Source organism: Tiliqua scincoides, chromosome 5 (genome assembly GCF_035046505.1).
Source record: "Tiliqua scincoides isolate rTilSci1 chromosome 5, rTilSci1.hap2, whole genome shotgun sequence".
Taxonomy (NCBI): domain Eukaryota; kingdom Metazoa; phylum Chordata; class Lepidosauria; order Squamata; family Scincidae; genus Tiliqua; species Tiliqua scincoides.
Window position 1 is genome coordinate 9,580,362 of NC_089825.1, and position 16,732 is coordinate 9,597,093.

The 16,732-nt window shown below is 40.0% G+C and overlaps 1 protein-coding gene across 2 annotated transcripts in view; it reads left to right on the top strand.

Moving 5' to 3' along the window:
* DNAJB6 (DnaJ heat shock protein family (Hsp40) member B6) overlaps positions 1–16,732 on the top strand; it is a 60,053-nt gene that overhangs the window by 17,799 nt on the left and 25,522 nt on the right. For both annotated transcript variants that reach the window (XM_066627398.1, XM_066627399.1), the window contains exons 6-8: positions 5,326–5,457; positions 7,615–7,756; positions 8,467–8,537. In XM_066627398.1, coding sequence (XP_066483495.1) covers positions 5,326–5,457; positions 7,615–7,756; positions 8,467–8,537 — 345 coding nt within the window. The remainder of the gene's footprint in view (positions 1–5,325; positions 5,458–7,614; positions 7,757–8,466; positions 8,538–16,732) is intronic.

Genomic DNA, 16,732 nt, shown 5'->3' on the forward strand with positions numbered 1-16,732 from the left:
TATTCCAGCTGTTAGTTGAAACTGTTTCTGTTTGAGTTGGGGACTATTTAATCATCATCATGTTGAATGCATGTTACAGATGGGCAGTGTTCCAGCTACCTTGGTTTAACTGCCCATAGTTCTTCGGGAAAAGAACTAGCTCTTAATTTGAGTTTGTTTGGCTATTTCACAGTTAGCTGTTACTACTTGTTGCTTTATTATTGGAGTGCAAGCATTTCTTGTTTCCATGTGTGACTAAGCTGTACATACGCTTGCAGTCACATTCTTCAAACTGTAATACTGTGTGTTCTGAACCATTTTAACCCATTTCTTCCCAGCCCACAGGTGTACACATTTGATTCCTGTTGCTTTTAACATTGGGCAGAAATGGCTTAAATACAAAGCAGTATCTGTGCATTTGCTTTATTATCCCCAATATTGTCCATTTTGGCACAATGTGTTTCTGAATTACCCAACAAATATTCTAGGTGAATGTCTTAAAAATATTACGATGTGATTGAAGGAAGTTGGATTAAAGCTGATGTGTGCTAAGTGAGGTCAAACAGTGGAAGATATGATGGTCAAAGATTTCACTGGTGCCAACTGAGTCAGTGTTCAGTGAGCTATCAAAATTCTTAGTTCAGTGAATCTGTTAACTGGCAAGCATATATTGACGTGTTTTGTCCAACATCTTGCCAATGAGCCCTTAGCATAATAGGCTCATAAATGGTTAATTGTCCATTTCAGAGTCTAAAGGCATTTTCGTACACCCTACTCATAAAAGGGGAAAACTGACAAATAACTTCTTTCTCCTGTAATTAAGGAAGAACAATCTCAACTGACCACATCTGAGTTCATTTTATTCTTTTCAATCAAAACCATGATAATGTTAAGGGTTTACAATATGAATGTACTTGGTTCACGTTAATACATAGAGAAATCATTAATGTTGTTAAAGGGGTCTGATGCTTGTACTTACTGACCTGTGTAACTTGAGCATCCCTGTTCTCTATGCAATATCCAGGCAAAGGTAAAACTAACAAGTAAAAGTCGTCCTAGATTTTCATAATAGGAGTTTCAACTCTCTTCTAGTTTCTGTTCTTCCCTCATTGGCTAAAATGGCTGTCAATCAACCTAGGATAAAGAGCACTGTAGCAAATCACTAAAGGAGACAGCGCTATAGAAGGCATATTATCAGACTAGGTGTAGTGTAGGTAGAGAGAGGAGGTCAGAACTCAAACTAGAAAATGAGGATGCATTTAACCAGTGTGGGATAGTGTAAATGACAATGATAGAATTGCCTGGAATAATGCAGAAATCTGGCAATGGCAGATCTTCCCATAGTTGAATGGTGATATCAGAAGATAATTAGGAATCAGTATGAAACTGCTGAAGGCTTGGGTTTTGTTGAACTGTAGTAAACTGAATAAGGATGGCTGTGCTCCCTTCCTTGCTAGTTTCTTTATTCTTGAAATTCGGAGTACAGTTTGACTTTAGTTTTGTTAAATGCCCAAGTAACTTTAAACAAAATTGGCTATATATAGATTCATAATAGTGAATAGTAATGTAATATAGCCCATGTGTACACAACTGACCTTCATAGCTTGCTTGTGAGTCATTCTTTCAGCTAGCTGAAATAAATTGGGCTGTTAACATTTTTGGTTTACCTGGTAAAGTGTCAGGCTAAAGAGCCATGTATTTTTGAGTATTAGAATACAACTTTTATTTGTCAGCCTTTGGTTTAATTTGATAATTTTGAAAACTTCACATCAAAAACACTGGTCCATACTAAAGGTGAGCTAGCTGTGTTAAAATGATGTATTATAGTCTAGGATTTTAACAGATGGATTTCTTGATACTTTAACTGAGCACTTACAGAACTGCGATGCAGAAATAACAAAGATTACATGTTTGTGCACAGAGACATGCACAATCAAAACAAACCCCTCCTTAGGGATTCCAGTATGTCCTTTAGATGAGTTTTATATTCATGATTACGGATGCCCCCATTACTATGAAGTATTAGAGATCTTTCCTTATTCTCTTGAGACGGCGAGTAAACTTAAAAATAGTTTGGATATTCCTTATCTTTGGATGTGCAGCAAAAACTTGACTTTTTGGTACATGTATATTATCCTATTATAATGGCAGTCAAAAAGGGTGGAGTAACTATTGCAACTCTCTAACTTTCATCCTTGTTCACATGCACATCTTACTTGACAAAGTTTTGAAATGTGCATTTCTTCAAAACAGGTCATGGTAATGGGGAATTCTTCGTAACTTTATTCAGGTGATTAGATTTTTCCTTTTGCAAATTAGCAGAGACTTGGTATAATTTACCTTGCATTGATTGAATTGTATACCCAGTAATGTTCTTGGAAACTGGATTCAGGAGTGCTTGATACCTTGCGCTCCAAAAATACTTGAGCTCTTTAGTGTGTTTGTCTGTCAACTCATGTACAGCTGCTGTATTTCAGGTAGCTAAAGCTTCATTACAGGCACTCCCTGACTTACATAAGTCATGACTTATATGATTGAGTTTACATAAAGCCTGGGCTGTATGAGAGGAGTTTATGTAAAGTCTGGGCTCTGCCCCTCTGTAATGCTTGCCACTTCTTGCTCTGTAAACTGAGGTTGTAAGCTGTAAAAAAAAAAACATGCACCTCCTGTTTCCTCTTTTGCCCCTTCTTCCATGAAGGTCTTTGGAACAAGATTGCTATGCTCCACAGATGAGAATGCAGCAATCTCACGCCTTGCTCGGTGTACACCTTCTAGATGGAATAGGATCTGTGGGATGAATGGGAACAGTCCCAGTTTACAGAGCAAAGTGGCAAGTTTTACAGAGTGGTGGGAGTGGGAGTGGGTGGTTCTCCTTGCACAGCCCAGTTCCAAGTTAACTAAAACTCTTATGATAAGGGTGTTGAATAAGTCAGAAAGTGCCTGGGATTTCCAGGTTTGTAGTAAAACCAGAAATTGACCTTCCCCAGCTAGAGTTATCTGCTATGGTACAGGGCCCTTTTCTTTCTTAATTGTTTTAGAAAGCAGGAAGGTATTTGAGTTGCAAGGAGTGATGTGTGGAAAATGTGTTGAGATTGTCATTACTTTTGATGCTGCCATTGAACAGTTTTCCAAACTCTCAAGGGGCAGGACAGGGACAGCAGCTATGAAAGAAACCCTTTGTGCCTAAGGAAGGCCCAATGATGTTAAATTTTAGGTTGCATTAAGATAATAGCTATTATTCCAGACTGAATGATTCTAAGTTACTACTCCCTTGTTTGCTTCACTCTTCTGACAAAGATGAAGCGAAACTTTCCTACCTGTGAAAGGATTGTACTTGGGCCAGGTATTCTGGTAGACTCAACTGTGTCTAGCTGTCTGAGTAATTGTGTGTATCTACACAGATTTATACATTAATCATATAAAGCAGTGATTCCCAAACTCCTAAGTGAGAGTTGGGAACCAGGTAAATGTGTGTGTGGCCAGGGAGGAGGAAGTGAGAGTGTTTCAGAGATCACAGTGCTGCTGCTGCCAGGGGGCTTTTTTACTTACCTGGCGGGCAGCACTGGCCTCCTGGAGGCTTGCATTCTCCTCTGATATCCTCTGCAGCTTGTTTACAAATTTCTTATCTCTGATCTAAAGCTACTTGCTGTTTTGGGGGAAAACCAGAAGTAGCCTTCAGATGGATTAAAGGCACCAAAACAGCAAGTTGGGGTATCCTTGGGGGGGGGGGTGGTTTCTAAGAATGGGTCCCTTACAGATACTGAGGCCCCACCTGTGTTGTATATTTCCCATGATACAAGGATTCTGTTCAACAGCTCCTAACATACTGACATGCTTTTGTTCACTTCTGCAAAAACTGATTACAGTAAGTTTTTTGGTTGCTATGATTGTATGAGTGCTGTACCGAAAGAATTGACAAATTCATGTAGCCATGGTGACTCAGTATTTCTTCCCAGTGCCTGGGGAGTGACTGTAGCTGGTGGGTATTGTTGAGCTGGAACAGTTGCATTTCATCATAGAAAATAACAGGAGGCATGTATAGAGACTTACCTTCGTTCTTGATGGAGTTTCTCTCGTACTTGTGGAGGGAGAGGTTTTGCTTGGGACACATTTTTCCCTCTCTCCCACTGATACAGGGGATCTTATCCTGGGATCAGTGAATCCCTAGGGTACATGGCTTTCATCAGATTCTCAAAAGTTTTATGACTCAAAAAGGTTAAGAACATTTTTGGTTGTACTAAGGGCTGAAGAATACACTACAAGAACGCATATTTTTATGACTTTGTTTTTTGTGCTGTGGAAAGCTAAGCACTAGATCAGTGTTCTTCATCCTTTGTGTCTGGGTCGGGACTCCAATGAGGTTGTGATGCTTCAGTTGTGATGTTATGGCAGCTTACAGGAGTGAAACAGGTTGAAGACTACTAAACTAGAGCACCACCAGGTAAAGGGGGAGGCATCTGCTGTAACCCTTTAGGTACCAGGAGGTTGTGTCCATTCCTGTTCAGGTTCTTAGTAGTTGTGCTAAACGAGCTTTCACTAGTGCCAGGCTTCATGGGAACTTTTTCTGCTCTCTCTAATAAGAATATTTGGTTACAGTGAACAGTGCTGAGAAGGTGTAACATGGGTGGGAATTGGGTGGCATTGAGGGCAGGAAGTGGGTGGATAGGGTCCCAGGAGGGGGCCAACAGTGGGTCCCCTGCATCAAACTTATTTATTGGGGTTGTTGCATGAAAAAGGTTGAAGACCACTGCCCTAGGTATCACTTTTTAAAAATGCATATTATATCAAAAAATTTTAAAGGCAATTTTACTAACTGCCAGACATTTCCATTCTTGGCATTTTGGGGTTTTTTAAGTAATTTATTTTGATAGTCTTTATTTAGAATCTTCAAGTACTTTTATAGAGGTTTATTGGAAGTTAAAATCTGATTAATAGTAAACTAGTCACCTTAATGTAATTGTTAAATACCATCTTAGTCTAAAATATTTTCGAATGTATGACTGTTCAATATACTAAAATATTTGATACACATAGGTTTTAATGCACTGACACTAAGCAATTTCTCCACTAACTCAGCTGCTTCCTATAGCAGGAATGGATGTAAAAGCAGGCAAATTTTAAGTGTTTAAGAGAAAGATGTGTGCTGTTTAAGGAGGAGAGTTGATGACCTGCAGATATGTTACTATTAATAGTAGCAGTAGAAGTAGTATTACATTACTGTCATTGTTAAAAAGGAAAACTTGAATGCTACTCAAGGTTTTTAATTGTGTAGCATTTAGAGCGTATGGATTTGTTGGTATGGAAACTCTCTTGCTAACTTCTAAAACTTCTTTAATTTATTTACAGAAGATCCTTTTGATGACTTTTTCGGTAATAGACGAGGACCTCGTGGAAACAGAAATAGAGGAGGTGGATCCTTTTTCTCTGCCTTTGGTGGATTCCCTGCCTTTGGAAGTGGTTTTTCTTCATTTGATACAGGTAGAAAATTCAGTATAGTAATTAAAAATTTAGGTCTGACATCCCTTTGAATACATTCTGGATAGTTTTTGAGCAGTGTCTCCTAAATCTCTTAGCACTGTGGCCAGCTTTTTAAAACAACATTTTATTGGGACCCACCTACCTTTATGAGACTTTTAAAAGGTTCTACTTTACCAGCTGCTCATGCCTTTGTTTTTATCTCTATTACTATGAGGGGGCACCTTCTGGAACATTTGTTGAATTCCATATTCATCAGATCAGGCCTATTCTTGTGGCCTTGTTTCCTTTTGCCTTGCCTTCAGTAGGAGCCAAGACGCGTTTGCCTACTTGTGAGTAAACACACATGTAGCTCAGTTTCACTTTCCATATACCTCAGCACATTTTCCTTATAAGCTTGTCAGTTTCAGCTTCACGGCCCACCAACAATCGGGTTGTGACCTACTGGTGGGTCCTAACCCACAGTTTGGGAAACACTGTTTAGAGCAATGTTTGATTTATTTAAATAATTTGTATCTTGCCTTTCCTTCTGAATGCGGTACCACAACCTGTATGCTTTTTAAAGGTGCTCTTGTTTTTTTAATTTAACACTTTTTCACCTTTCAGTCATGACAATTTTCAAAGTAAATAACATTAATGCAATTTAGAACAGGTTAAAAAAACTGCTAGTAGTTTTTGTGTCTGGCTTGTTGATATGAGCATAAAACTGTCCTTGAGATACATGATCTCCAGTTGCAAAAGTCAAACTTGGAACTTTTGACCATTGGACCTGGAAGTGGATAGATAGCCAGCACAATTAGTGATCAAGGATGTAGCATGCTTCTTCTGAGGTGCTTGAAGTGCTAATCTGATGGCAGCATTTTGCACCAATGAAGCTTCTGATCCTTCTTCAAAGGTAACCACATGTACCAGTTAACCAGTATTTTCTCACCTGACTGGCTTATTGCAGAAGGTGTTGGTAGGGGACACCTGTTCATCACCATGGCTGTTGGCATATAAGGTGCCACAGGGTTCTATTTTGTCCCCAATGTTTAATATTTACATGAAAATCCTAGGAGAGCACATCCAAGGGTTTGAAGCTGGGTGCCACTGATATAAAAGTGACACCCAGCTCTCTTGGCCAACCAATGCTGAAGAAGCTATTGAAACCCTTGCTACCTGGAGGTATTGGAGGATTAGAAGTGGATTAACAAGCCAAAATTAAATGCAGACAAAATGGGAATTTTTAGTTTGGCAATCCCACAGTGTGAGTACTGGATTGCCATCATGTTATGAGTGGTATTACACTCCCTCTCTCAGGGAGCAGGCTGAACCTGCTTACAGCCTGGTGGTGGTTCTAGATTCTCCACTGCTCCTGAATTGTCAGGTAGCAGTGGTGGCCGGGAGGGCTTTGTGCAGCCACAGCTGTGGGCTTGCTGTGTCCCTGCCTGAGTCTCAGACCCAACCACGGTTGTCATACCTTGGTGAAATAACAACTTGACTACCTAATGTGCCCTCCATGGAGTTGCCCTTGAAATAGTATTTCATTTACTGCAGAACATGGCCACCCATTTTGTGTCAGGAGCTGGATGGTTTAATGCAGACAGCTGCTCCTATGGCTACTTGCTGGTTTTGACCCCTTTAAAGTTCTTTATGGCTTGGGACCAGAGTATCTGAGGAACAGCCTCCTTCCATATGAATAGGCTGAACCTTTGAGGTCATCTGGGGGAGGGGGCCTTCTATTTATGCTGCCTTCCTCTGAAGCTCGGTTGGTGACCGCAGGGGGTAGAGCCTTCTCTGTGGCAGTGCCATTATGATGGCACTATCTTCCAATTGTTAGCCTTCTGGTGGGACCTAAAACCTTACTTTTTTGGTTAGCCTTTTCTCTTTAGTTTATTGGTTTGCCTTATAGTTTGTTCAGTTTATATTAGTTTGGTTACGCTGTTGGTGGTTGTCTTTCTAGGCCTTTTTTAATGTTGTGAATACTGTTTGCACCATCTCATACTACTTGTTTTATTATGTATTCTATTTTTAGTGTTATGAGCTTTTTGTAAGGTACCTTGGACACCCTAGTAATGGGAAGGAAGTGGATATAAATTTTTAAAATCTGGATATGTTTTGGATTAATGTGGTGCCTCCTGCCTTAATAAGTACATTCCATTGCTTTGATTTCCTTAACAGGTTTTACTTCATTTGGTTCTTTGGGACATGGAGGTCTTACTTCATTCTCCTCCACGTCGTTTGGTGGCAGTGGGATGGGCAACTTCAAATCTGTATCAACTTCAACTAAAATAGTTAATGGCAGAAAAATTACTACAAAGAGGTACAGTAATTTAAGTTCAAATTCATCAGTAGGTTATTAATATTTTTCATAGTGTTAATGCATTTTTTAAAAATACAGAAATGAGTCGATTTTTTAGTGCCACTTCCCCAAGTAGGTTAGAAAACAAATGTTTTACTCATCAGAATAAACTAGAAAGGATGGGAATACGCCACTTACGTGCTTGTTTAAGTGACACACAATTCCCCATAAGTTTGCTACTATAAGGCTGTCTTTGTTTCTTCCAATCTGTGTACAATGCTGGGAGATTTGAATTAGCTCTGTTTCTGTGGTTAAGGTGCTTGCCATACCATAATATTTAAGAATAAAATTTAGTTTGATAACACATAGTATTGAGTTTATGCTAAAAGTTATGGTTTATCTGAATAGGATTTTGCAAGAGCTTGGGCAGCATAAGTAGTAAGTTTTTGTATGAAATGAAAGTTTTCTAATTCTCCAGTGGTCCCAGAGGTGACTCGGTCTTGGCATCCGTAAGCCCCTCCCTCTTGGGCAGGTAGAGTCAGGTGATCCTATTCTTCCTGAGGGGGAGGGGATCCCAGTGCTTCCTAGACAGACAGTGCCTTGCTACTAGGCAATTGAATTGCTACTATTTGATGCAAATAATTATTGTATTGACAAGAGAGCTTTATGCCACTTACCTTAACTACGCAGAACACTTCAAAAAGACTATTAAATGGATTTTTATCTTGCAGAATTGTTGAGAATGGACAAGAGAGAGTAGAAGTTGAAGAGGATGGCCAGTTAAAGTCTTTAACAATAAATGGTAAGGAGCAGCTGCTACGCTTGGATAACAAGTAATTCAACGCACGCATTTAACAGAAATTTTAAGCTATAACAAGCACCCTTTGAGGATTAACGGGAACATTTTTTGAAGATTTCAAATGAACTCTTTCATTATACTATACGTAATCTAAAGTATTTATAAACAGCTCATCGGAGCTCATGATACTGTCAGACTTTGCGTTGATTGCTGGGACCACATGAATAGGACCATTTTTTGTCCTTTAAAATGTTGTAAATTTCTGTACGCACTTTGCTTTTTATTAAACTTGGTTCTAGTTAACCTGTGTCTAGTGCTAGGGCAAAATTGTACACTAACACTAGCATGAATCCTGCTTTTTGATTTTTTTTTTGTTTTGACATGTGAGCCAACTCGTAGTTTACATCTACTGTGAAGTTAACATTTCTGAGGCAAATTTGATTTCAAGCTTTTAATATTTAGTAGTGAATAATGTTTATGTTACTGATGGTGCATTTCTGGTTTAAACAAAAATTAAGGATGTTTTCTAGTTGTGCATGAATGCTGGCAATTTAGTAAGTTTTGACATTTAAATGTGTAATGTTTAAACCTAGGCTAACAAAAGTTAAACCTAGTGAGCTTGGGTACTATGTCATTTTGCTAAAACGTTCAAAATGAATAAATACTGATGTTTGTGGTGCATTCTTTTCTGGGTAACACTTGTAGCTTTTTTTGTGCGCCTATGTAATTTGGTTTATAGCAATACTCTGCTTTCAGACCTGTTTCCTTGTAAACTTCTCTGAGTGAATATTTCTCGATAAAATTGACTGCCATTCAGATATTGACCACAACATTCTCACTTAACAGAATTAATCTTCTGGATTGGATGGAATGAGTAGCACAAGTCAGAATTCATTTTTGTGAACTGAACAATTAAACTGCAGTTTTCTAGGCCAAAGCTATCCAAATTTAATTTTCTAGTAAGCAGTGCTGCTTGAACACACAAGATTAGGAGATGGGCATTCTTTGCCTATTCCCTTTTACCTGTGGAAATTGCCTCAAAAAGCACATAAGGTATGTTCCTAAAATTTAAAAACCATAGCCTAAAGCATTTTTAAGGTCACCATCTCTCAGAAAAGCATATTCAAGATCCCTTCACTGAAGATACTAGGAAATACTGTGAGGTCAGATTGTCACTGTATATTGTGCAAAGACAGAATGCAGTGTAAGTATGTGTCTCTGTACTTTGTTTAATATGTGGATACATATTCTTAATCAAATTTGTATCTCAACTTTCAGGAACCAAGGCTTCCATCCTATGCACACTTAACTGGGAGTAGATACCATTGAATTCAATGAAGCTTGCTTCTTGGTCAGTGGCGTCACTAGGGGGGTGCAGGGGGTGTGGGCCGCACCGGGTGATGCGCAAGAGGGGGGTGACGTGCACTGGGAGGGTGATGCGCTAAAATCATGGTGGTTAGGAGTAATACCATCATGTTATATACAGTTGGATGCGGAATTTCGAGCAGAATGCAATGCAAGAAACGGGAGTGAAATATCTGCTTTCCATCAAAAGTTATTGGTAAAAAACCGGAAAACAAAAAATGCATGGAGCCCAATGGAAAGAGAAACTAAGGGGTATCGCGTGCTTACTCACGAGTATGTGAACATGCCTTAGTCCATCTGAAAGGGCAGGCTGAGAGGAATTCAACAACACCAGAATGGTCCTGATCCAATGAATGTAGCCCAAAAAAAACACCTGAGAAGGAGGTCCCTCCCTCCAAGCGGGGGAATGTATTGAGCCCTATGTAAAGCAAAACTAAGCCACATGGTCACGTTTACTCACGAGTAAGCAAACATGCCTTAGCTTCTGGGCTGGTCAGGCAAAGGGAAATGTGAGGCCACTGGAATGGTCCTGATTTGATGCAACTGGAGCTCAACAAATGCTCCAGAAGGCAGCCCCCCCCCCAAAAAAGAATGAAACAGGCTTGACAGGGTAAGGTGAAATTTTTTTCTGTTTTAGGCTGCAGTCCTATCCACACTTTCCTGGGAGTAAGCCCCACTGAGTATAATGGGACTTTTGAGTAGACAGGCATAGGATTTGAGCTCCCAGACTTGCAAAACCAGTTGGGTCCTTATAGTGATATCCCTGAAATATAAGAACTTAAATTGAACTGGGTAGGGGTGAAAATCTTACTGATTCTTTTTGGGGGGGGGGGGATGTTATTGCAGGCAGGCTACAGAGAGAATTCACTTGGTGAAACAGGGCTGGCTTCCCCTTATTTATTTTACTTTAATTTATTTATAATTATTTATTTTAATTTGCTTTATAATGGGCCCTGGGCGAATTGTCATTCTAAGAAGTGGGTCCCAGTGCTAAAAGTTTGAGAGCTGCTCCAATAAGGAGTTAGTAAGTTGACACCCTGGGGGGAGGTGACACCACTAGTGACCAAAATCACTAAAATCAGAGTTTGGAGGAATAATACCATCATGTTATATATCAATCAATGTGTAATTTCATGCCGAATGCGATGAAACAAACTACGTTGAAATATCTTTATTCTATCAAAAGGTAAAGCCAAAAAACCAGTGGGGGTGGCGTGATTGTAGATCACCATGCCCACCACCTAGAGTGTTGCCCCGCCCACTGCAGGGGGGTGACGCACTGACCTCTTGCATGGGGTGATGCAAACCCTAGTGACGCCACTGTTCTGGGTACAGGTGCATAGGATTGATCTGTAAATCCTCAAAGGTAATTGTATCATTGCAATGATTAGTATTATAAAACACAGGAAAAATGATGTACTTGGATAGCAACCAGATACAAAGTTTTATCACATTCTGAAACTGCCTGGCTTTGTACATCGTATCTTACACATGCCTAACTTTGTACACTTTACATGGAACATTATTTTTAAAGTTTTATCCCTTTAAAGACATTTTCTCAAGTCTTTGCATAATCCAGGCTTCTGAATGGTTGCCTATATATTATGTCATCTATAGGTCTCCCATAAATAAATGCCCTGGAGGAAATGTTAAACTTATTGAAAGGACATATGGTTTCAGTCAAAGGGAAAAGAACGTTCAGTATAAACAAACCATCAAATGGAAACATAGGGCTGAACCAACAGACTGTCTTTGGCTCAGCAGCTGAAGAGAGTGGCAGTAATAACTTCTGCTGCTAAGGTACCTGAACAGTGCAGGGTCAAGCTGTTGAACCTTCCACCCTTTTTGGGTGGAACAGGAGGACAGAAGGGGATTGTTCCAAGCCACACTGGAGGTGCAGCACTAGGTTTAGGACAAGAGGCGGGAAGGACTCTGGCAGCCACAATTTTTGACTTGGCTCCCAAGACCAGCCAAAAACTGTGGTTACCTGAGTGAGGGTAAATGGCATGGAGTTGAATGAGGCAAATCATCACATTCCCTAAATATTCAAGTCTGTAAATGAAACAAACTAGCAGCCCTGTTCTTTGTTAAATGAAAGCATTAACTTGTTCTTAAATAGTCAAATCCTTGGTATCTTTACAGCATTTATAACTGAAGACCTATCTGCAGTACTGTTCTGTCATAAGGCAATTAGAATGTAGAACTGTACTATAGAGAAAAACTTAACAACCAGAATACTAACCCACTAATTTCTGTATAGTATTAGAACAACACTCTAAAGCAGGGGGTGCCCAAACCCCGGCCCTGGGGCCACATGCGGCCCTCTAGGCTTCTCAATGCGGCCCTCAGGGAGCCCCCAGTCTCTAATGAGCCTCTGGCCCTCTGGAGATTTGTTGGAGACCGCACTAGCCCGATGCAACTGCTCTCAGCATGAGGGCGACTGTTTGAACTTTCGCGTGAGCTGTGGGATGAGGGCTTCCTCCACTGCTTGCTGTTTCACGTCTGTGATGCAGTAGCGGCAGCAAAGGAAAGGCCAGCCTTTGTGCAAGGCCTTTTATAGGCCTTGAGCTATTGCAAGACCTTCATTCATTCATATAAGTTCATCTTTAATGTATTCATTTATGTAAACTTATGCAAATTTATTCAAATCCCCCCAGCCCCCAACACAGTGTCAGAAAGATATGGCCCTTGAACCAAAAACTTTGGACACCCCTGCTCTAAAGTATTGCACAATATTCCAGAAACTATTGTTTCTGGAATTAAAGTATTTGATACTTGGCGACTTTAGGTAGTTGCTGTATGCCAGTATACTCGAAGCTCTGTATATACCATGGTTCAAAATACCAGAATTTTTTGTATCAAGAACAGATACTATATTTTGTACATGGTATGCAATTTGATGCATTTGCTTGTTTTGCCTGTGCTGCTCAGGAGTAGAGGAAGGTTCAAGAAGGTAAAAGGATAATAAAGTCTCTTTCCTGTTCCCCAAATCACAATATTTTGTGAAACATCAGCAGGCATCAGAAATACGGATTGGCACATCACCCACCTTCAGTGCTATTGTAGCCAATATGTAATATAATTCAATTGTAGTCAGCAGTCATAGCTGCCAGACATGCCTTGCGCACGTCCTAGACCAGGGGTGCTCACACTTTTTTGGCTCGAGAGCTACTTTGAAACCCAGTAAGGCCCGGAGATCTACCAGGGGGGAAGGGGGGAATAGATCTACCAGGGGGGAAGGGGGGACTAGATCTACCAGGGACTAGATTACCAGGGGGGAAGGGGGGACTAGAGTCTAGTCAGTTTCGTCGGTTTTGTTGCTGCATGCCTGAAGAGCAGCTAAAGTGTCAGTTTCAGTGTCAGTTTAGTGTCATCTAAATACGTCAGTTTCGTCTAGTGACTAGACGAAACTGACATATTAATAGTTTGGAGAGACAGGGCTCCGCGATCTACTCATTTTGCCTCGCGATCTACCAGTAGATCACGATCCACCTATTGAGCACCCCTGTCCTAGACCATAAGGAGCTGACATTTTGGGGCTGTAGAATTCTGTGCCAAACAACATTCGTTGCACTTATACACAGTCTTGGTATACTGCTTGGTTGACAGTTCTATCTTTTCAAATGTATTGTATTGTACTTACTGCCCTTCTAGTCATTAGGAAGTCTTAGCCTTAATGGCTACCTTTTAGTAACACAAACACAGCCACAACTTTGGTTGGTATGTACTAGGTGCTTAGATCTTATCTGTGGTGACACTGGTTTTTAATTTTATAAGTAATGCTGAGTAAGAAGCTTTTCTTCCACCTTGCTAGATGTTTTTATTCAAAATTTATACACACTGAGTAAACCTTTTGCTACAGCCATATGAAATGAGCTAATAGTGTGACTGTAATACACTTTCTCTGTCACATTCATTGTAATTGCTGCCAAGAAGCAGTGTCATTGGCTGGCATATACATCTGTGGCAATGGGACTGCTTGGTGCGGGAGAACTTTGAATATATGAATGGTTGCAAATGCACATGCAGATGACTGACCCAACTCTAGTTTACATACTCCTGGAGCAGGAGTTTTCAAACTGATCTACAAATGTAGGTCAAGCTGTAGAACGTGTGGAGTGTTTCCTGATATGGTCGCCCATCAGTGCACTTGTTGACTGCCAACTCTTTTCCATGCAGATCAATGGAGTTTGATTTGTGTGGTAAGAAGATGAGGGCAGTCATGGAAAGCAGTGAATGGGATGTAACTTTTCCCACCTCATAGCTAGTGGTCCCCATTGTCCAAGAGGGGAGGCAAGTCCTACTCTTGCTTCTACTGCCACATGTTGCTGCTTCCTGCTTGCTTTCTATGTATCATTTCTTGCTCAAATGGAATTGAGGGGGTGGGTGAGTACTACTTGATGTACTTTATAAAAATGTGACTGGAACTACTAATGTTTCTGGAAGTGAATGGCTGCTCCCTCCTTTCTTTGAATAAGGGAGTATGCAAGTTAGTAAGTTCTGCCCCTTGGCATACTATTATACTCTTGAGTGCTGGCTGTGCCTTTATCACTTATGGGTTTTATTGTCATCATCTGGCTGGTGTTGCCTGTCATCCAGTCCTGAGAATAGATGGTGGGTTACATTTGTGATTGCTGTCAGAGGGAGAGCAGGCTGGTTAATATGTCTGTCCTGAACAAGTGGGTAAGTAGCTGTGCTCTGTAATTTTCTATAGTGCTTTTGCTTGATGAAAGTTTCACATTTTTTAATCGCACTTTTGGTAAGTCTCCCGCCATTTTTCAAGAGTAACTGCATGCTTTTAGTACTGTTCTGTTCAGGTATAGTTCACAGTGGCTGCAATCTTGTACATTAAAGTACTGTATGAAGTGTTTTGAAATTGCATTTCTTGGGAAGCTGGTTCAGTTTTTGCAATCTACAATCATGGGATTTGTTAATATTTATTCTTTTTTTCTTAAAGTTTTTCTTTAAGTGCATTGCATTAACCTGTCCTCTGTCTAGTCACTAGATTGAATGCTGTCATTGTACCTTGGGATTGCTTTCCAACAAGGTATTGCTAAAACTGTTCTAAACCTTTGTTTGTCAAGGAAGTGTTTTCTACACTCTGAGACTCGTGGCTAATCATGAAATATTTGACATTGTCAGTCTTGTGTATGGGTCCTTCTCTGTTGCCTGTCTGCCTGGCTAAACATATAGTTTGTCTGGTTGTGTTGTGCATTGTTGTGTTCCAGTATGTTTGGAGTTCCTTTTAACTGACCATAGTTCTGGGTTTACATTAGACCCAAATTCTCAAACACAAAATTGATCTATTTTTAGATCTAGTAGATCTATTGATCTACTAGAAGAGTCACTTTAACCTCAGTTTCTTCATCTGTAAAATGGAAGCCATTTTTTATATCTTTAATAACTTAGTGATATGTTTTTAAAAAACTGAACTGAGTTTGCAGTTATGTATCTATTTGCAGCATATGGTAATTGCTTCACAGTAATTGAAACTTCATAGAAATGTTGCTATGCTGTCAAAGTTGGAGTTTGTTGTCCTGGTCTGTGTGCTCCTTGCTTGCCTTTCTTCAGGGCATGCAAGCCTTTCAATAGTGCCATGAAAAGAGGAAGAGAGCTGCTTCAACAGTTTTCTCAGGCCATTGATGATCTTTTCAGGAGCCACATGCACAGCTCAGAAGCCTCTAGCCATTTGGTCAAGGGCAAGGCTTTGTGTATCTGCACTAAGATAATTTATTGAAGTTCTGTGGTAAAAAACCAAATTCTGCTAAATTTTATGCCAAGTGTTTACGTTCATTTTGCATAACGTTGCCATTGCTAGTATAAATCAGAATAAATACCTATGGAGGGCACTGAACCCCACCACTTGGTTGTTTATAGTTGTAGTCGGGTCCCCCTATGATGCTTGAAATTTCATCAGGTAAAGTGTCTTGAGCCTGTTCTCGCAGCTGTAAAACTAGAAATCACACTTAAAAGAAAAGCTTTTGATTGTCAAGCTGCAATATTTTAAACCTTAGAAAACTTCATTTTTTTGTTTGCACATGAGTAGCATAACTGACTGCACATAGTCCTGCCTTTAAGTGGAAAAAGTACAGCACATGGGTATGTCTGTCTTCTTGGAATAAATAAAATGGATTCAGATAATCTAGGAACAACCTATGCTTATGAGAGTAATCTGTTTAGAAAGGAGCTTAACTTTTGATAGCTACAGCTTTAAGAAATGGAAAGAGTATCTTGAATACAATACCATTATAAAAGCATTGGATTATTTCAGGCACAAATCATGAAGGGAAACATGCAGAGAAATGGAATGTTCTGTGAGTCTTTCTTGTGGGACTTGTTAGTTACAAAAATTCCATTTAAAAATCAGCTAGTCTGGTGGCTAGTCTGCCTATGTAAACCACCTTGAATATAAGAGAAAGGTAGTCTGAAATAAACATAATCTGGGAACCAAAGAGTTATTTAGACCCATGCAAGGGGCTCTCCTTTGCCCAGTGGGATTTCTGTTTTGCTATTCCTTTTTGAACAGATGACTCCTGTGCCATGTCACAAGCTGCTTTTGAAACTTCCCTTGCTTTCCAAAGCAGTTGCCATGTGATACCTGGGACTGCTGTTTCAGGAAAGACGGTAAAGCTTGTTTGAATTCATGGAAATAATTTCATGGTTTTTTGAATCCTGGCCTTTGGTGGCTGCAGCCGTTCTTGATTTTAGTTGAGCACGAAAAGATCATTATGGTTTGTTTATTCAACCTGACTTTCAACATACCAGTCTTGGAGAAAAATGCTACTGTTCTGTAGTGTCAGAAGTCCTATATAGTCTGGCAAAAGCTGCTCATA